Source organism: Perca fluviatilis, chromosome 13 (genome assembly GCF_010015445.1).
Source record: "Perca fluviatilis chromosome 13, GENO_Pfluv_1.0, whole genome shotgun sequence".
Taxonomy (NCBI): Eukaryota; Metazoa; Chordata; class Actinopteri; order Perciformes; family Percidae; genus Perca; species Perca fluviatilis.
In genome coordinates, this window is record NC_053124.1 from 31,090,196 (window position 1) to 31,111,107 (window position 20,912).

General features: G+C 41.1%; 2 protein-coding genes across 2 annotated transcripts in view; one reads left to right on the plus strand and one right to left on the minus strand.

Moving 5' to 3' along the window:
* Window positions 1-754, minus strand: part of LOC120571546 (ectonucleotide pyrophosphatase/phosphodiesterase family member 2-like) — an 84,702-nt gene extending 83,948 nt beyond the window's left edge. The window contains exon 1 of the mRNA XM_039820549.1: window positions 697-754. Coding sequence (XP_039676483.1) covers window positions 697-714 — 18 coding nt within the window. The 5' untranslated portion in view covers window positions 715-754. The remainder of the gene's footprint in view (window positions 1-696) is intronic.
* Window positions 755-13,620: 12,866 nt separating this feature from the next.
* Window positions 13,621-20,230, plus strand: LOC120571534 (zinc finger and SCAN domain-containing protein 12-like). Its single transcript, XM_039820533.1, has 2 exons — window positions 13,621-14,317; window positions 16,947-20,230. The coding sequence occupies exons 1-2, from the start codon at window positions 14,125-14,127 to the stop codon at window positions 18,122-18,124; spliced, it is 1,371 nt and encodes a 456-aa protein (XP_039676467.1). The 5' UTR covers window positions 13,621-14,124; the 3' UTR covers window positions 18,125-20,230.
* The last annotated feature ends 682 nt before the right edge of the window (window positions 20,231-20,912 follow it).

The following is a 20,912-nucleotide window of genomic DNA, read 5'->3' on the forward strand; positions in this document are numbered from 1 at the left end:
AAAAGTCTGTTAATTTTGACCCGGGAGGACAACACAAGGGCTAGCTACTGCGCATGTGCTACTCCCAACAAAGATGGGACAGAACTGCTATGCCTCACTCTGTAGCTAAAACAGAGAGCTCAACACACAGGGTGAAAAGAGGAGCTGCAGCAATGTGCAGTACAACAACAAAAAATATGGTGTTTTTTGAAAATTAAACCATGTAAACCTATTCTGATATAACCTTTAAATACAATTATGAACCTGAAAATGAGCATAATATGAGCACTTTAAGACGATATTTAGCCTCGTACATCAACATATTGCCCAGCCCACCATCATTATCACTATCATCATCATCATCATCATCATCATCATCATCAACATAATCATCACTATCATCATCCATCTTGTCCCAAGGACAGACAGAACAATATCACAGCAGCGATCGGCTCCTTTATTCAAATCCCTGCAGCGTTACATCCCTGCTATGTAGTTCCCCTCTCCCAGGCTTCCATTGATGTGAGGCAAAGTGCAGCTCTCTCACTCACAGGTCGATAAGTCAAAAGACTGCAAGCTTTTTTTTTTCTTTTTTTTTGTTTAGTTCGGGGGAGAAAGGGTGGGGGGGGGGAGAAACACTTCAGTCGTTCGTGTGAAACGCTAAAACGACGACACACGGGAATCAAACAAGACAAAACTGTCACAGTCTTACCGTACCAAATTTTCCAATTGCATGTTCCAAACAGTGAATCCACTTTTAGCATTCCCCTTAAAAAAAAAGCTCCGAAATTGTGTCCAACGTCCGGTAGAAGCTCCTCTGTGCGCCTCTGCAGATCGATGGAGCGGAGCGCAGGGGTCCAACTCTCTCTCTCTCTCTCTCTCTCTCTCTCTCTCTCTCTCTCTCTCTTTTCTTTCTCTCTCTCTCTCTCTCTCTCTCGGTCTTGGGCCAATAAGCATGAAGTAGTGGTGACAGCTGCGCTCTGGTACAAGAGTGCGTCAGGTCGGGGTGACGCTCCGGAGTCCAACACAGTCAGCAGCACTGAACTGATCACCCGGGGAGAGAGAGAGAGAGAGAGAGAGAAAAAAAAAAAAAAAAAAAAAAAAAAAAACATGTGACTGAGTTGTACACACACACACACACACATACACACACACACACACACAAAGACACACACACAAAGACACACACACACACAATCCACTGTAATAATCTTGTTTTCATGTTTTGCTGATATCCATAAGTTATGCTATTGCTGATAAATTTTGTTGACATAACTGTTGCATCTGCACAAATAACATAATAAAATAATGTTTTATTGTCTGCATCCTACTGTTAAAATGTATGGATGGAATGTATGTGCACGTTTCCCCTGTTTACTATGTGCTTTAGCAATACTGTGTGTAAATATGGTCATGCTAATAAAGCCTCTTTGAATTTGAATTTGGAGAGCGAGAGAGATTGGGAAAGACAGAGGGTGAGAAAGAGAGAGAGAATTTTTTTAAAGAAATTTTTATTCTATCAATCCTCCTACAAGTTATTTACAAGACAAATACACATATCCTCAAAAATATCAATCATCTACATCAGCTCCTGGTAAAAAAATAAGTTGGTCTCCTTTTTATGTCACCATAGGCCCATCTCACACTGAACTGATCTACATCCTCATTTCTTTGTTACTGTAATAGTTCAAATCAATCCATATTCTGGCTTTCACCATCCTAGTCAACAGTCATTCTACATCAATATCTACTGAGTCATCAATCTCCCTCCTCCTGCTCACACACACAGCCATCTTTGTTTGCCCCAAGATAAAGTTCACGAGTTGACATTTGTGTTTTGCAAACGTTTTGTACCTAAAACCAAAAAGTGAACCTTTGCTTGGAGAAAAACCTCCCCTGCCTTACCAAATAACCTCTCCAGCAAAAAGAGAGAGAGAGAGAGAGAGAGAGAGAGAGAGAGAGAGAGAGACTCTAAAGGGAAGAGTGGCTTGAAAGGATTAAAGGAATATGGAGGAATTACTGGCCTTTTGGGAAACTCAGTAACTTCTGACAACATAGACACCAACATCATCCATATGTCTCTGCTGATGTTGCGGTTCATGCTGATACTCAGCGGTGGAAAAAGTATTCAGATCCTTTACTTAAGTAAAAGTACTAATAGCACACTGTAAAAATACACTGTTACTGTGAAGTAAAAGTCCTGCATTGAAAATGTTACTTACTAAATAAAAGTCTGTATCATCAGCAAAATGTACGAAAAGTAAAAGTACTCAATGCAGAAACTATCAAAACGGTTCTGCCGTTCAGGTGTTTAACGGTCTGATTATTTCAGCTGTACTTTTAGGCTGTTATATTGTTGGGTAGTTTAATTTATAATAAAACATCAGATTTTATAACCTACATGTGTTTTTTGTGCAAAAATCTTGATTTGTAAAGTAACTAAAGCTGTCAGATGCATAAATAGAGCGTGGCAACATGTCCACAGATAAAAGTTGGACAGCACTGTGTGTACGACTGATTTAGCGAGACACAAATTAGACAGAAGTGCTAATAACTGTATGTTACTACAACTTTCACAACAATTGATCCACGGAGTAGCCATGTTGGATTTCTAGCTCGGGTACTCGGTGGTTGCCCGAGTTCCGAGCTCGGAAATCCAAAGTCAGGGGGGTGTTTCTGACTTTGACCTCGGAAAATCCGACTCCTGAGTACAAATGAAATGCGCTATTATACTTAAAAGCGGAGATGTGGACTTGAGACTTAGTGACTTGGACTCGAGTCGACTCAAGTCAACGTTTTTTTGACATGACAAAACATAAATGACTCGAGACTCGCCTTGGACTTGTAAGTTAGTGAGTCGAGACTTGACTTGAGGCATGATGACTCGGATGATTCGTGTGTATTCATGAATGTACGCTATTAAATATCAAATTATGTAATTTAGTGATTGGCAGGGAATATGAAATACATTACTTACAATTAGTTTTTGCTTTGATTTTATTAATTTCACTGAATATCAATAAGTACAATGCAGATCAATTCATTCTCATACTTTTCGTACTAATTATACAAACTAGCCAATCATTGTATTAGATGGGCTACTTATACCTTGTCTTTTCTCTTCATAAAGACCGGATACTACAGGTAAGAGTGCTTCATCCTGGGTGTAAAAAAAAGTGACTTGATTTGGGACTTGCGTTGACTGAAGACTCGACTTGACTCGACATTACCTGTGACTTGCCTAGACTTGCCCAAAAAAGAAATAACTCGAGACTTGCTTGAGACTTGGACTAAATGACTTGAGACTTACTTGGGACTTGAGCAAAGATGACTTGGTCACTGCTCAAAACCAGTAGATAACTTGTTAACCCACACAAAGACTAAGTAGAGATGTTTCTACATGCAGGTTTAACCAATAACACAGGGCGCCCGGTAGCTCACCTGGTTGAGTGGGCAGCCATTTACAGCACCCGGGGACTAGGGTTGGGCATCGAGAACCGATTCCTACTTGGAATTGTTTCAAAAATTACGATTCCATCGGAATTGTTTCATTATTGGAATCTTTTGGAATCGTTTGGAGGATTTGGTTTCAAATCTGATCGTGAGTTCCAAATTTAATATGTGTAAGTTTTGGTTTCCGAAGCTGCCAGGCGCTTGTTGTGTTGCAGCCTTGGAGCACAGTAAGTGGCGCTCTAGCGTGGCTTTATTTTACATTGAATAAGCCGTGTAAAACTGCAAACCACCTTTGAATCAAAATAAAACTTTCCGCGTATTTGTGAAATAAGCACGTGACCCGTTTCAACTCCACCCCTCAAAGAATCGGAATCGAGAATCGATAAGAACCGGAATCGAAAGGAAGAATCGGAATTGGAATCGTTAAAATCAAAACGATGCCCATCCCTACCGGGGACCAACTCCAGATCTGAGCCAGTGCCTTGCTCAAGGGCACCGACTGGAGAACCTAGTACATGTGTTTTGATGGTGGGGGAAACTGGAGCACCTGGAGGAAACCCACACAAACATGGGGAGAACATCCAAACTCCACACAGAAAGTCCCGGAAGGACCTGGATTCGAACTGGGAGGCCACAGTGCTAACCATTGGGCCACCATGCTGCACCCAGGCTCGGCCCTTACTGTAGCGGCCCAGGGTTCGATTCCAACCTGCCGCCCTTTGCTGCATGTCTTCCCCTTCTCTCAACTTCCTTTCCTGTCTACAACTGTCCTATCAATTAAAAGGCCAAAATGCCCCCAAAAACCAAAACACCTCACAAGGATATAACTTGTGTGTACCCACACAAAGACTAAGTAGAGATGTTTCTACATGCAGGTTTATTTAAACAAACAGCCAATCGGATGGCTGCTTCAGGATCTTTCCCAACTTTCACTCAGCCGAACACTGAGCCGCTGTGATGTCAGTCTGGTCTGGAGGTGACTGAGGAATTCGTCGGTTTATTGTCAGTGTAAAGCTCGTCCTCGGGGTGTGAAGCCTGAATGTCCTCAGTGTCGGCGCTTTGATGCGGGATGACATTACATCATCATGACAGACAGAGTGTCAAAGGCAACAAAGACGTCTTGGACCTGTAAGGCGCTGGACATGGACCATTATCAGGGTTTCCTCCAGTGTATTGCAAGCCCGGTGTCCCACAGAGCCTAAGTCTCTGGGAATTATGAATGTATTTTTTAAAGCTTCAGTGCGTAACTTTTTGATATTAATCAAGCCATTGAGAGCCAAAAGAGGCTGGGTTAGCTCCGTTGGTAGAGCAGGCGCACTTAAATAGAGGATTACTCCTCGATGCAGCGGCCGCGGGTTCGACTCCGACCTGTGTCCCTTTGCTGCATGTCATTCTCCTTCTCTCTCCCCTTTCATGTCTTCAGCTGTCCTGTGGTATTAAAGGCCTAAAATGCCCCAAAAAGTAATCCTAACATTTTTTTTCAGAAGATTGTGTGAAGATAATTCCCTCTTCTGAAGAGTCCATCATGTTTTTTTAATCCTCCGTGTCCTCCTTGGCAACTAGCAACTGCGTGGCGGAGGGGGGGGGTCACGGAAGGCTTGTATCATGTGGACGCGCCAACAGTTGTCATTACTTAGAATTCCTAATGGGGGTGACAGAAACTACGCACTGTAGCTTTAAGATATTTTTGATTTACAGTTACAGTGGGGGGGCTCGGTTGGGAAGTTAAACATAGTCATATTTTTCAAATCTCCAGTTAACTTTTAGCACTGACTTAATGTAGGGCCCTATGGAATCTGTCTTAGAGCTTTTTAAATTCTCAATTTTGCGATTCCGTCCATGATTCTGTTATCATTTGAAACTATTGGGCTAAGACACTTTCCACCGGGCTAAACTACTTTTCTGGGGGGAAACTCTCATTATTATTCTTTCTAAAATACGAACAATGATGCTTTGTGTATTTGTGTAGCTGTTTCTTTTAAGTGGTATGAAACTCCAATGTCTTCATGTAATACTAAAATAGAATGAAACGTTTTTAATGCTGATGAAAGAAAAAAAAATGCAAAAAGATTTAAAAGAACAGTAATGGTTCAATGGGTCCGAATACAGATGTATGGCGTATGCTTAAATTTCTTAACTTTTCTAGAACTATACACTTCTTTATAATAAAAAACACTGAATAATAATATACAACATAGAGAGAGAGAAAACTTGAGCTGACATTGAAATGAAAATCTGCAGAATACCATAACTAAAAAACAATTCATTTTTGTGACAAAGTTTTTATAGTTTTTTTCATTTTTCATTACATTTTTCCAGAGCCCCTAGAGGGACATGGGGAATTCTTTGTTTCACTGAAGCTCAGTCCTTACCACATTTGGCTGGTAAACGACGCTCATTTTGGACCCTGAAAGTATACATCTTGAATTCTGACAAATGAAATATTATTTTACCTCCATCAACCCCCCCAACCCCCACCTTGCCTCCCCATCTTTGGCCTCAGTTCTTAGTTCTTCTACAAAACAATCATGTTGTCACAGATGCTCCGACCCTTTTGTGGATGTTGTTGAATACCTGCTGGGCTGTACCTGTCCACATCCTGCTGCGTTGCCTGCTGAGAGTTTGACCGACATGGAGGCAGAGTCCAGGTGCGCTGAAACTCAAACTGAGGCAGCGAATCCCCAAAAAAAAAAAATATGTGTGTGTGTGTGTGTGTGTCTATGTGCTTGTGCTTTGTCACACACACACACACACACACACACACACACACACACACACACACACACACACACTCCATAGTGCGTGGCACTATCTTTGTGGGGACCCGTCATGGACATAATGCATTCCCTAGCCCCTTACCCTAACCTTAACCATCAAAACTAAATGCGTAACCTTAACCCTTACCCTAACCTTAACCATCAAAACTAAATGCCTAATTTAACCCTTACCCTAACCTTAACCATCAAAACTAAATGCCTAACCTTAACCAACCCTCAAACAGCCCTTTAAACTTGTGGGGTCCAGCATTTTGGCCTCACAAAGCTGTCCGGACCCCACAAGTATACTGTAGTCACAGTTTTTGGACCCCACGAATATAGTTAAACAAGAACACACACACACACATACACACACACACACTCGCATACACACTTGGTAAATGTGATAGCTTGGGTCTTTTTTAGTGTGGTTGTATATGGTAGTTTAGAGTCCAAAAGCAACCAGAGTCCTTTGACAAAACAGTAATTTTCGCAAATTTTGCCTTTGTTATTGTGTGACTTTGGTGTTTTAAAAGGTTAGTTCGGACTCACCAAAGTCACACAATAACACAAACACGCCAACCAATCGTGGCATATAAACATAAACATAAAGGTCCCAGGGTACAGTATCACCCACATTGCAACATTTCTAGGAGGTTTAGACAATTTGCAGATTCTCTGTATCGGTGTTTAATTTTTACCGACAAGCAATAAAGTTATTTCATTCAAAAGTACTTTGGTTTTGCTACGGCTGTGTAAGCAGTCTGCAAACAAACCGTTAGCACGTTACAACTTCAGGAAGCTAGTTTTCTTTTTATTCATTTTTTTGACTGCGTATTATGTTTTAACTTTCAGTTTTATTAAATAATCGTTTAAAGCATTTTAAAAAAATGTTTGTGTTGGAGTCTGTAACATACCAAATCCTAATTTTCGGTCCAATCCAAATATCAGTTATCTGTTTCTTATTTTTTTATAATTATTTTTATTATTTCCATCAAGAAGTAATACATATACCAGCATACTGTATAATTTCATACTCCAATCAGAGTACAACTCCTACTAGTAACAGTATTCCTCTACACCACAGGATCTTAAGGATTCATTCCTACTCATAGATAGATAGATAGATAGATAGATAGATAGATAGATAGATAGATAGATAGATAGATACTTTATTCATCCCAAGGGAAATTTTAGGCATCCAGTAGCTTAGACAACCATTACACAACAAACACACGTGAATCTCACTTACATAAGAATCACTCACAAAAATTTAAAGAGTTATGAAAAAAAAATCCCCCCCAAAAAAGAGCTATAAAAATCATCCATACATATCTTTCACATTTTTGACACACAAACCGAAACACACACCAACACACAGTTTGGCACACAAACCCAACCACCCACACACACTCACCCGCCCGCCCACACACACACCCACAAATATACACACACGCACACAAACAAACACACACACACACACACACACTTGGTTTCCAGCTCTCAGTCACCATACCTAGTTTTTTATTTCTTAGCCATTAAGTTAACAAGGCTTTATACATGTCCTCGGTTATTATATTAATATTTCATTAACGGTATCGGTATTGGCCCGAAAAAAAACAGTGTCAGTCGACCCCTACTTGTAATCCTGCACATATTTGCGCTCAAATATATGCTTCAAAACTCTATTGTGTAGTTTGCCTTATCTTGTATCTTGTGCTCAGGTTGCGAGAGTAGGCTATCTCTGTGTCTGCAGCCCCTTTCCCCTCTGTGTGTGCGTGCCCATGCACATGTCAATGTTTATGTATGTGTGTGGTCTTTGTAAGATGAGGATGTTTCCCCCTGAGGTGGTGAATGTACAGATCCCTTTCAAAGCCGGAAGATTTGTCCAACAACCCCCACCTCAAGCCCCCAACCCCATCCCACCCCCACCCACACATGAACAAAATGTTCCCGGCAGAGTGCAGGCTTGTTATTTTCAAAAAGCCCCTTGTGTCTGTTTTGAAAGCAGCCCTGTGGACAGAGAAGCGTATTGCTGCGGCTTTTCTACACCTTTTCATCCAAAATCACGCGGCGGACAAACATCTTCCCGAAAACGCTGATACCCTCGTCTGCTGCAGAGAGACAGATTTCAACGGGGGAGCTCTCTGCACAGCGAGGCGTCTTTGTCTGGTTGTTTACAGAGGAAAACAGCGATAGGTTCACACGTCTCTCTCGAAGGCTTAGCTCGCTGTTAGCTCACCGCGGGCCTCGGGTATCTTTCAGCTTTTGTATCACCTCATAGAAGAAACAGGGACAGGGTGTGTTTTAGAGATGCGGGGCCCTACTGACATTTTGCACCCATTTCTTTGTTGGTTCCATTGCTGTTTTTTGTCACTTTTAACTTCCTGTCATTATTAGGGGGTCAATAGTAAACACAATCAACAGTGTCTGTCCTGAGTAGTTCACTCTGCCTACTACAGATTTCTCAGAGTTGGGAACACACCTCGACATTTATGAAGATGTCATATGGCTTGATTGCCTGATATCGTCGTACTCAGATTCTAGTCAGAATAGGAGTCTGATGCTGCTCCATTGGGCTGTGATTTATGGGGCGTGTTCCAGCCGAACCAGGAAAGAAAATGCCTCGGCGCTCAACTGGATAGACCTACAACCAATCAGAGCAACAGATAGACCTACAACCAATCAGAGCAACAGATAGACCTACAACCAATCAGAGCAACGGAGTATGTGACGTATGTTGAGCGTATGTTAAACTTCTGCCGAATCATCTGAATCATCTGTCCATCATCGTATAAAGCCCGCCCTGGCGATTTGATTGGTCCGAACAGCTCTGGTTGGAGCATAGTTGCTCCACAACGGATCAAGTCCAGACCAAACCTCTAAGGGGCTAAATTCGGCTGGCATCCAGGCTAATGGCTCAACACTACAGATTTCAGATGAAAAAGACGAACGATGGCGCAAAGTCACCCCTTAATAGTCTTGCAATGCCAGACGCATCTCCACAGCGCTGTGGAGTATAAGGTTCTGCTACACCACCGTTGCATTCTGGGATAGGGAGAAAAAAAATGCTCTGGGTTGTTTTCATTTCTTTAAACCAATCACAATCGTCTTGGGGCGGCGCTAAGCTCTGGAATCGAGTGCGGATCGGGGCGCATTTTTCTGTCCGAGCCCGGGCCCACGTCCGACAGAGCAGTAACCGAACCCGACCCGAGCCCGACAGGCATTAAGATATTTATGTCCGAGCCCGACACTACTTCCTCATACTAATGACACACGTACGTCTGTTTGTGCGGAAAGCTTTTATTAAGCAACTATAGGAAGGCATTCGGAAATGTCAACAGATGAGCGCATCAGCGCACACGGTGGCAACAAGCGCACGTTAATAAGCTGTTTAATTTAAAAAGTTCAATGCCTTATCATGCTCATGTGACCGAGCCCAACCTGAACATTATTACTAAATATCTATCCAAACCCGGCCCGTCCCGACGGACTCGGTTCGGGTATCCATCCTCTACTCCGCAAGCAGCAACGGTGGAACCTGCTATTCCCACACAAAGTTACAAAATTGTTACATTTCAAGCAATTTCACCTGTTCTGATTAAGTTCTAAGAAATAAGCACCAATAATGATCAAAAATCTTTTTTACCTTTTTTATAATCCTTATTTTCTCACAAAAAACACGAAAATGATCATATGATCATCAATGTGATCTCACAGGGGTAAATGGCAAATATGAACCATAAATTATGTATATATCAGTGGTAATTGAGTAAACATCTATTAAGTATTTTTACATAAATTGTTATGGCTGTATTGATTTAAAAGCCTAATAATGTGGTGGGTCCACCAGACCCCAGGGAACATTGGCTGTGGGACAAAAATATGAACACCACACAAGGGTTCATTAGCTTTGTAGCAACTAATTTGGCAATGGCACGAATGTAACGGACGTTCATTCATATCAAAAAGTTCCGCACTAAAGCTTCAATCCTGACATCGTGAACGTTCTATTGGTGTGTTCTCTTAAATCCACTTCATGTAGAATTTAGCGGTAGTTTCCATCGGTCTCTCTCACACACACGCAGCCTGATAAATGTATGGTTGTGCAGTGAAATGTGCCTTTAATGAGCGGACAGGGTTAGCCATGGATGCTCCTGCAGAGAGTTTGAAGTTCAGAGCAGGGTTGAACTGAAATACATTAACTCTGGTGGCATTTGTGCGTTGTAATTCAGGAACCGTAATGTACTTTGGACAAAGTTAATATTTGCCTCACTATGCTCAAACACACACCCCCACACACACACACACACACACACACAGCCTGTTCCAATGTTCACATAACTTAATTAACATAAAGGTCCTATGTCACTCACACACTGCGACAGAAGGTTTGGCTTTTCAATTTTTTTTTTTACTTTTTAATTTATTTAAAATACAGGGGCCATTTAGACACTTTAAGATTGGAAAAATTGAATCTCAGGATTCCTCTGATGAGGTGCATATTTTCAAAACAACTGTAACAAATTAACATATATACTGTATATATATATATACATATATATACAGTGCTGCTCATACATATTCATACCCATGCTAAAGTTGACTAAAAAGAGGAATAAAAATCATCTTTTGGAAATTGATCTTAATGCCTTAATTAAAGAAATTAGGAAAAATCCAACCTTTTAAGGACACCAATTTTTTTTGTGAATGAATAATGTATTGTAAATAAATAAATGTTCTTCCTTAAAATACAGGGGCCATAATTATACATACCCCCATGTTAAATTCCCATAGAGGCAGGCAGATGTTTATTTTTAAAGGCCAGTTATTTCATGGATCCAGGATACTATGCATCCTGATAAAGTTCCCTTGGCCTTTGGAATTAAAATAGCCCCCCCACATCATCACATACCCTTCACCATACCTAGAGATTGGCATGGTTTTATCTCAGTTAGCCTAATAGCTAACTGAGATAAGATCTCTATCAATGCAAATCAAACCAGCTATTAGGCTAACTGAAATAAATAGCCTACATACATAAGACATTAAGATCAATTTCCAAAAGATGATTTTTTTATTCCTCTTTTTAGTCAACTATCTCTGGGTATGAATACTTATGAGCAGCACTGTGTATATATATATATATATATATATATATATATATATATATATATATATATATATACACACATATGTATATAACAATAAATAAATAAATTGATATGCTAAAAGTTTGCACAGCTGTCTTACACAACAGGCTAATAGACACTTTAGCTTTTTGCCCAATTTCAACCCTGGAATCAATCAAATATTTCTGATTCTGATACTTCCATTACATTATATATATATATATAAATATATATATATATATATATTTTTTTTTTTTTTCTCTCTCTCTCTATTTTCTTCTTGTAATGCTTGTGTTTAATCTAAAGTATTATTCTTGACCCGTCTCCGTCTGTCATTGGAGTAACTGTGACAATAATTGCCATAAAGATCCAAGTACAGCTTCCACATGGAGATGTTGCAACCTTATTTTGGAGAATATCCAGAAGAGAAAAGGAAAGGAAGTGAGTCAGGCTTACAAAAGAGACTGCCTTAACACTGGCGCTACCTGTTGGTAACCACGGGTACTAAAGCTTTACAAAAGTCATATACAGGTAGAAATTAGGGCTGCACAATATATCGTTGTTTTTTTTAAAATCATCGTTGTAATATTAACTGGCGCAATACACTTATCGCTAAAGACACTCCGAGATTTTTTTTGTCAGTAGAAAACTGCACTTTAGAATGTAACTGTCATTCTTTTTTTAATGGCACCTTTTATATTCAATTAAATGGTCATTTTATTCAATAAAAGAATGATGGAAATTTGTTCCTTTCATTTGTTTTAAATTCAACAAGCAATTTGTTGACTTGATTACTACGATCTCGTATTCTACGAAAATAGTTCACCAAAACGTGTTTCTGATAACATTTTAAGCGAGAAATAGGCCATGCAGTTGCTGAATACGTCTTCATTTCAGATCGACAAAGGTCAGTTTAAAAGATTTTCGTCAGATTTTGAGAGGCGTTCGTTACGCTCATCCCGCTCGTCATTTCCGGTAATTGGCTATTGAGTCCAACTGCCCACTGGCTGATTGAACAGGTCGTCCAAATTCGTCCCAAATGAACGCCGATGGCTCCTCCGACTGACGACGGCACGGAACACACCGAACAGACTCGGGTCACCGACCTCTCCAGACTGTCCGACAGCTGATAATCGGGTTGATGTGTCAGCGCCTTTAGGGTATATATATATATATATATGTATGTATGTATATATATATATATATATATATATATTAGAGTGTATATGTGGGTGTGAGTATGTCTGAACAGAAAGCATTAATAATACTAAACCAAACCCATCCTGCGATGCCAAATGCATCCAAAACCAAACAGATCGCGCCAGCCGTTATATTTTATGACAATGATGAAATTATTATGAAATAATAAAATGGGAAACATTTTTTTCAGTGTAGGCTTATTAACTCAGCTTTAAGTTAGTCTCGCTTTGCCAGACCCTCCTCCAAAGCGCCCTGAAGGAGGGTCTGGCTACTCCACGTAGTATTCAATGACGGGAGGAAAACGTGCTCTGGTTTAATGGCATTTCTTTAAACCAATCAGAATCGTCATGGGCGGTGCCAAGCTCCGCACAGAGCCGCTGCCAAATAGTCGTGCGGGAGAAATTGGACAGATAGTCTAGCTAGCTGTCTCAATTTACCCTGCAGAGATCTGAGGAGCAATTAAAAATAGTCATCATTAATCCACCGAATTTAATATTCACAAAGAAAGCGGAAGGAAACGGAAAATGCATGCATCCAGCGGAATTTCCTGCAGCACCGGAGCAATCCCGGAAGTGGAACGTCAAGGATATAGGGTAGTTTTAAGTTAACCGCAGTCATCTGTCAGTTGAATCAAGGTAACATCATCAAATTACAGGGGTTACTATTGTATTTTTTTACAGTCTAGTATTGTAGACTGTAAAAAAATACCCTGTTACAAGTAAAAGTCCTGCATTCAGATGTGCGATGAAACTAACTAACATCAGAAGCTGCTTAGTTAACATGTCAGTGATACTAATCCAATAATATAATAAACTTAAATAAATAATGACATTCACGGGCCGTTCTGCTGCACAACTAGTCAAAGTCAAAGTATCTGTATTAGTCTCCCCAAGGAGAAATTCGTTTTGGACTTTCAATCTGGATTATGAATAAATATATCCTCCGTATATGCATACGTTCATTAATGAGCTTGACTGAACAAATGAGTGCTTAAATAGCTGTTATATTTGCACAGAGGAACTATGTCCAGAGCGACATGTTTCTGTAAAAAGTTTGTCCACTTTCATTTTGAAGAAGAAATGGTACCGGAAGCACATGTACTGGAAGTTATCCTGCGCATGCGTGTTAAGCATGTGTGTGTGTTCTGAGCAAAGAGTCCGGTTAAACTGTTTTTACCCGTAATTCCGTCATGCAGTCCATCAGATACAACTGGAATGAATCCCCAGAGCCCGTATGTATGGATAGCCTTGTTCAAGTGGACTTTGTGCAGAGTTTCTGGACGCTTCACCTCGGATTCATCTCTGTTCGCTCAAAATGCTAAATGAAGTTAGCATAGCGTGCTAGCTGTAAATAGACGGAGACGGAACTCGGCCACCCAGCGCTAGTCTGAGCGACCAAACGGTGTTTTTCATGGACCCGCAGTGTCCAGATAAACATGTTTGAAGGGACTCTGTGCTGTTCCCTTTATTTGAAAACGTCTCCTGGTGTCATACTAGCTAAGCTAATGAAGTTAGCTCGTTAGCTGGAAGTAGACGGACCCGAACGTAACCTAGCAACACAGCGCATGTGTCAGAGGGAGAAAAAGTTGCTGTGATTTACTAAAAATGTCTCAAGTTGAAATGCTGAGAGCGTTTGTGAAGCAGCGACTAACTGCGGCTGCTGAAGAGATATTCGAGCAGTTTGAAAGAACGATAGCAGAGTACGAGGAGGAACTTAAGTCCAGTTCGAAAGAGATTGACCGACAACAGAAACTACTGGACGCTGTTCGCAACCCTGAAGTCGGGTTACACAGAGCAGGTTGGTACAGCTGCATTGTTGTTATAACTTTATTAAACTGCTCGGAAACCAGTGGAGGAGGAAGGTAACTATGTACATTCACTCTTGCGTACAAATCGAGGTAGCCTACTTGTACTTTTGTGTTTTTAGTACAACTTTATACTTGTACTCCACGACATCCCAGAGGTAAATATTGTACTTTTTACTACATTTGTCTGACAGCTTTAGTGATTATACAGAGTATCGTTTTCATTCCCTTCCTGTCCTCTAAATGTGGAGATTTTTTCCTTAATGGGATGAGAAAATTCTCCTTTACTATAGTTATACTTCTCTCCAGGATCTCTTCAGGATGGAGAGGGTCGTCATCGTAGGGGCGGGACAAGGTTGCTCTGAGATGGGCAGGAGTGGAGAGTAGGGCTGCACGTTATGAGGATATATATATACCTTTTGTATTCAATTATAATTAAATTATCTATATTGAGAAAATATTTCTTGTATTCATACTGTATACTGTACTGCAAATTAACTTATCTGTCATACTGTTGAACTGTGTAAGTGTTGCCACACTATCCTGATCATTATAGCACTAAATAGGAACAACCAAAGGTCTTCTATATAATTTAAAACAAATACCATGATGACTAGACCTTGGTTAGGTGTTCTCATAATGGATGTAAATATGGTGAACAGCAAGCAAATATTGATTATATGTCAGTTACTGCCTTTTGCCTTTGCATGACTCCTAGTTTTTGGCACATGATACAAAGGCAGAGTACAGTAACTGCAAAACAAGGGTCAAAGGTCTATTTTGAGCTCAACTTTTTTGCATACAAACATTTCTTCATTATAGCAACTAGTTGTCAAATTTTGGGAGTCCTACCTATAATACTTTTTTCTGGACAAAACAGAAACTTTAAAGTCATTTCTTCTCAGTTTCACACTCTAGCGAGTTAAGGTCTTTTGCCTTTGCAGGGCAGCTCAGGGCCCTGCTGTGGTGGAGCTGGCGGGTGGTGTCGGGGCTGTCCCATTTATCTTTCAAAACAACAGAAGAACACATTCTGGGTGTTTTTCAGGGTGCAAGATGCAAGTCGTGATTAGGGTCGGGGGCTTGTAGTTGGTCATATGTGAGATCCCACCAGACAGAAGCAGTGCCGTTTACTGAGACGTTGCTGCTGTTGCAGTTTCTGTTGTATAATTCACTTCCATTTTTAAAGTGTCAAATCATAACAGAAGTTTTCTCAGGACACTTCACAGATAGAGTAGAGAGAGAGTAGGTAGAAAGCCAATCATTCATTTTCTAAATATTAATTTATCAGCCATAATAAATGCCGATAGTATCGGCCCGCCGATATATCGGTCGGGCTCTAATCGTGGTACACCGCTGTCCTCACAGAAACTGATGTTTGTTGTCATAGCCTCTGTTCTCCGCCCGGCTAAAGCTGTCAACCTAGGGTCAATATACACTGATGTCAATATTAGTGATATTATCGACCGATAGTAGGCATTTTCCAAACTATCGGTATTGACATTTATAATGGACGATAACTAATTTTTTAAATATCCATTCATCAGAATAATTTATAATGACCAATGATTCTGATGATTGAATATAAAAAAAACAACAACAAAAAACCAGACAAAACACCCTTCAACCATGTTCTGAGAGTTGGCGTTTCATAGTTTGTCCACCAGACGGCGCTCTACAACGTCCCTGTTGGCAACACTCTTTGATTTTTTTGTTGTTATTGTCTTTTTGTTCAACGGACTTTAAGTTTCATATCTTAAGTTTGTATTTTTATACATTTTATTTATCAGAACTTTAATATATTTTGATGTTCTGTTGAGACAATAAAACAAACTATTATTTTTAAACTGCATTATCATATTATTTTAGGGAGGACTCATAAATAACTACAAATAACTAATGTTAAGGAAATCTGTTTATGTTTTGTCACGCATTTCTGGATTTTTTTTTAACTATATATCGGCCGATATATCGGAATATCGGATTTTTAAATTGTCAAATATTTCTATCGGTATCGGCCTTAAAGATCCTTTATCGGTCAGGCTCTAGTCAATATACATATGAAAGCCATACATCCTCTGAATGCCCTCGGTCTCTAGTTTGTGGATATAAAGTTTCATAAAGCTGTGAGGTCACAATAGGTCATTTTATACAGTCAGGTCAAGTTTCAAAAATGGGGTTTCACTACAATGAAATGGGCACCAACATCATCACACATGAATACAATTGAAAAAAATAACACATTTGTACTGCATGGGATTAGCATAAAGTCTGTAAAAGTAAGACTCGTGGGCCTTTAAAAATGGTCATGCCAATTTTTACCTTTCCAAAACTTAGCCTAACTTTAGACCGTTATGCAGCCCCCTTCCTGACACGCTAGCATGTCGTGGTTGGTGTCAATGGATTCCTTGGGAAGTTACATAGGATACCGGCACCTTCACTCTAGGTTAGAAATGGAAGCCGCAACAGCCCGACAGTAATGTTATCTGAGATTGCCAGCGCTCCCACTGGTCCCTAATGGTTTACGATTAAGCAATAATTTTGAACTATTAATTGATTATTGACAGAGTTTTAATATGGAATTACAGTTTTCTAAGACTATGTTGCATTGGTTATTCTCCACAGACGTCCCGCAGCTGTTGGTGGTTAAAGATTCGTGTCCCCCTGAGCAGCAGGAGTGGAGCTCCAGACCGGACCAGGAGGGGCCAGAGCCCCCCCCGCACATTAAAGAGGAACAGGAGGAACTCTGGACCAGTCAGGAGGGAGAGCAGCTCCGCGGGCCGGAGGAGGCTGATGCCAAGTTCCCGTTCGCTTCTGTCACGGTGAAGAGCGAAGAAGATTCTCAGCGCTCGCAGCTTCACGAAAACGAAACTGAGGCTACCAGAGAGGCAGAGCATTCGAAAACCGAAGCTGACGGAGAGGACTGCGGAGGACCGGAACCAGCCGGGAACTCCGATCCAGAGAGACATCCAGAACCAGATGCTCATGACGACAGTCCACGCTCCTCTGAACCTGAGAATGATGACAGTAGAGATTGGGAGGAAACTGGGGCACCTCAGTCAGGTTCAAACCCTCTGCAAAACATCAAAGTCCTCGCGATTGACGTGACTAAAGGAAAAACCAAATTTAGTTGCTCCATTTGTCGTAAAAGATTTACCTGGAAGAACTCCTTAGTGGCTCACATGAAACGTCATTCAGAAGGGAAGTGTTTCAGCTGCTCAGTTTGCAAAACAATGTTCAGTAACAACAACCTTCTGCTGAAACACATGACCGTCCATACTGGGGAAAAACCATTCGGTTGTCCAGTATGCCGTAAAAGATTCGCTGACCGCAGCAATCTGAAAAGACACCTGATTCTCCACACCGGAGAGCGGCCGTTTCAGTGTCCAGTTTGCAGTAAACGATTTGCGCAAAAGGCCCACCTGGAACAACACGCGGCTCTCCACACGCGGGAGAAACACTTCACTTGTTCAGTTTGCAGTAAAAGATTCTCGAACCACAGCAACCTGAGACGCCACTTGGCGCTCCACACCGGGGAGAAACCGTTCAGCTGTCCAGTGTGCGGCAAAACCTTCGCACAACGGGGACACCTGAAACAGCACTTGCCTGTCCACACGAGGGAGAAACCGTTCAGTTGTTCGGTTTGCAGCAAAACGTTCACGCAGAAGCATCACGTGACGCAGCACTTGGCCGTCCACACGGGGGACAAACCGTTCAGTTGTCCAGTCTGCAGTAAAACATTCACAAAAAAGCAATATCTCGAAAAGCACAAGTGTGTTGGGGAGAGCAGCAGGAAGAAGTGAAGCTGCAGAGACGCTTGTTGAGACATTCCCCCTCCTCCCCCCCCCGACGATTTTTACAGTGGCTTAGCTCCGCCCATAGCGATTGTGATTGGTTTAAAGAAATGCCAATGAAAACAGAGCACGTTTTTCTCCCAATCCCTTAATGCTGTGTGGACCTGAGGTGAAAAAAGTACTAAACTATTTTACTCAAGTAAAAGTACCAATACTTTGATGACAAATTACTCAAGTAAAAGTAACAAGTAGTTCATTTAAAATGTACTTTAAGTAAAAGTTACTTAGTTTCATTTAAAAAACAACAACTGCAAAACGGGAACGACAAGGGGTCATGAATCCCAAACTATTTAGTTTTTAATTAAAGATCTATACAAATGTATACACATGTAGCAGCTAGGTTCTACACACCTAAGTAGCCTGTATGATCTATTTAGATGTATGTGAATTAATTTACGCTACATACGCTGTCCTACAGGTTGCTAGTGCTAGACAAAAATTAGCAATGCCCCGAAGCATGTTGCTTTGCTAATTGGAAATTTGCTATTAGTCAATACCAATGCACAAATACTTTCCAAAACATGCTTCCGCAGATTAGATGTGGAGTTATTGAATGCTGCCCAGTTCAGTCACCTTCGGCAAGGCACATCTGGCATCACACTGTGATACTATTGGCCCTCTTGAATTCAAATGAATGAATTCAAATGTGGCCAAGGATTTTTATCGTTTTGGGCCGCAGAATTCGACGTTTCAGCTAGCATTTCTACTGACACGGCCTCTGAACCGTCGTCGCTCGCCTGATCCACCTCCATCTCGTTCTCAGTCTCTTACAGAAAGACTTGGCGCCTGGTAGGCAGCCTAGATGCTGATCATTCGTCACTGTCGTGGTTCCGGGCGCGATTTTTGTTTTCTTCGTTTCGGTCAAATTTTTATTTTTTATTTTTTACTCCGTAACGGATGGGATTTGTAATGAAGCGAAATGCAATACGTATTCAAGTACGTTTTAAATTACCGATTTAAAAAACTACTTCAATACAAAATACACAACAAAACTACTCACTACAGTAAAGTGAGTAAATGTATTTTGTTTCTTTCCACCTCTGGTCTGGACTAGCCAGACCCTCCTCCGCTCCCCAGCGTGTGGGATGGTCTGGCGAGGCGAGACTGGGGCAACACCAGTTCAACACTGATCAACTACAAATGGTCAGACTTGAGGCAGATGCAGACTCCAAAATAAGACGTCGGAAGAGAAAAGCTACACAACCATTTAAGCTCTGCTTTTATTTGACTACGTGTTATTTTTTTTCGTTTTCTGGGCACTGTTGTTTTTGGTATTCCATCTAACTTGTAAAGTCATGTTGTTGTTTTTAATCTGCTGCCCATCAGGACTCCCTGGCAGAAGAGATGCTGTGTCTCAAGTAGGGTTGCCAAATTCCGGGAATTTTCAAAGTTGGAAACTTTCCATGGGAATTAATAGGAATAAACTGAATATTTTATTATAATACTGTTAGTCTATAAAAGGGAACTTAAATGTAGTTCGAAAAAAACCACCTTACAGCATAATCTTGGTTAAAACAACCTGATTTAATGCAACTTCAGTTGAATGTCCTCCCTATATTCGTCAATGACATGCAGTAAACAGCATAGGCTACTACATACTGGCCAACATTTAGTTTTTAAAATACGGGAGGTTTTTTTTAGGGGGGGGGATACATAACCCATTGCTATTAACCTATGTGTGTTAATTGTATAGCCCACTTGTTCTTGATAGGGTAGAAACAATAGACAACACTGATGTTGCCTTAACACGCATATAACCATAACCATAGTAAATCATATGTTAAGCTAAAGGTCAACGTTTTGGGCTACTACTTAGCCTACTCCAGGGCTATTGAGGCCACACCCACTGCACAGATCATTTCTAGAATCCAACATTCTACAGCTGATTGAAGCTGATTGAAGACAGTACTGCATTTTAGCCCATGGACTACATTCCATCCAAATTCCCATAATTTCCATTAATTCCCATGAAAGTTTCCAAATTGGAATGTTTCCAAAATTCCCCAGCTAAACTTTCCATGGAAAGCAATATTAAAAATATCCAGTTTATTGTAGAGATGCACCGACTGACCGGCTGGTGACCGGAATTGGCTGATTTTCACGTCATCGGCCATGACCGGCGACCGGCAGGTCAGTCTGACATATGCAGATTTTATGCCGGTCAAATTCACTCGGGCGCCACATGAGTAACATCATGCAACATCAGCACCACACGTGCACATGCAGGTTTTCCGCTATATGCATGTAGCAGTGGCGCGGCGCCGCTCCATCAGCTGTTTATGAAATGTAATAAAGTCGTAATTATACACGGCTCTGCAGAGCCGTCTGCTCTACTGATCTCAGGCGAACAGTCAGCCGCTCTCTCTCCCCCCTCTGAGGCTGAAAAACTGGAACATGAAAACCTCACTCACGCGGGTCCCGTGAAATATGACAGCTAGTTTATCGGAAAATAGCGTTGGGCACCCTGACTTTGATGAATTTTTTAAAGTTTATCAGACCCCAGATGAGACTAGAAGCTAACGTTGGCAAACGCCGTGGTCCCTCTGCCTCTGACGTCCCACTGGCCGCTGTAGGAGACTGTATTAAAAAAACAAAAAGACGCTGTATTCCTCCGACACGCTGTGTTATCAGTACGATTTAAAACGCTTTCCAGGTTAGTGGGGATGCACACCGCTCAAAACCAACATTAAAAACGTAGTCCTCTTCCCCCAGCGTTTAGTTTTGTTGCTAAACGGTG

What these genes read in the sequence shown, in the direction of transcription:
- LOC120571534 (XM_039820533.1), top strand. Translation starts at nt 14,125, where the DNA reads ATGTCTCAAGTTGAAATGCTGAGAGCGTTTGTGAAGCAGCGACTAACT. An exon ending in AGTCGGGTTACACAGAGCAG is followed by an intron (nt 14,318 to 16,946) that starts GTTGGTACAGCT and finishes TATTCTCCACAG; the next exon opens with ACGTCCCGCAGCTGTTGGTG.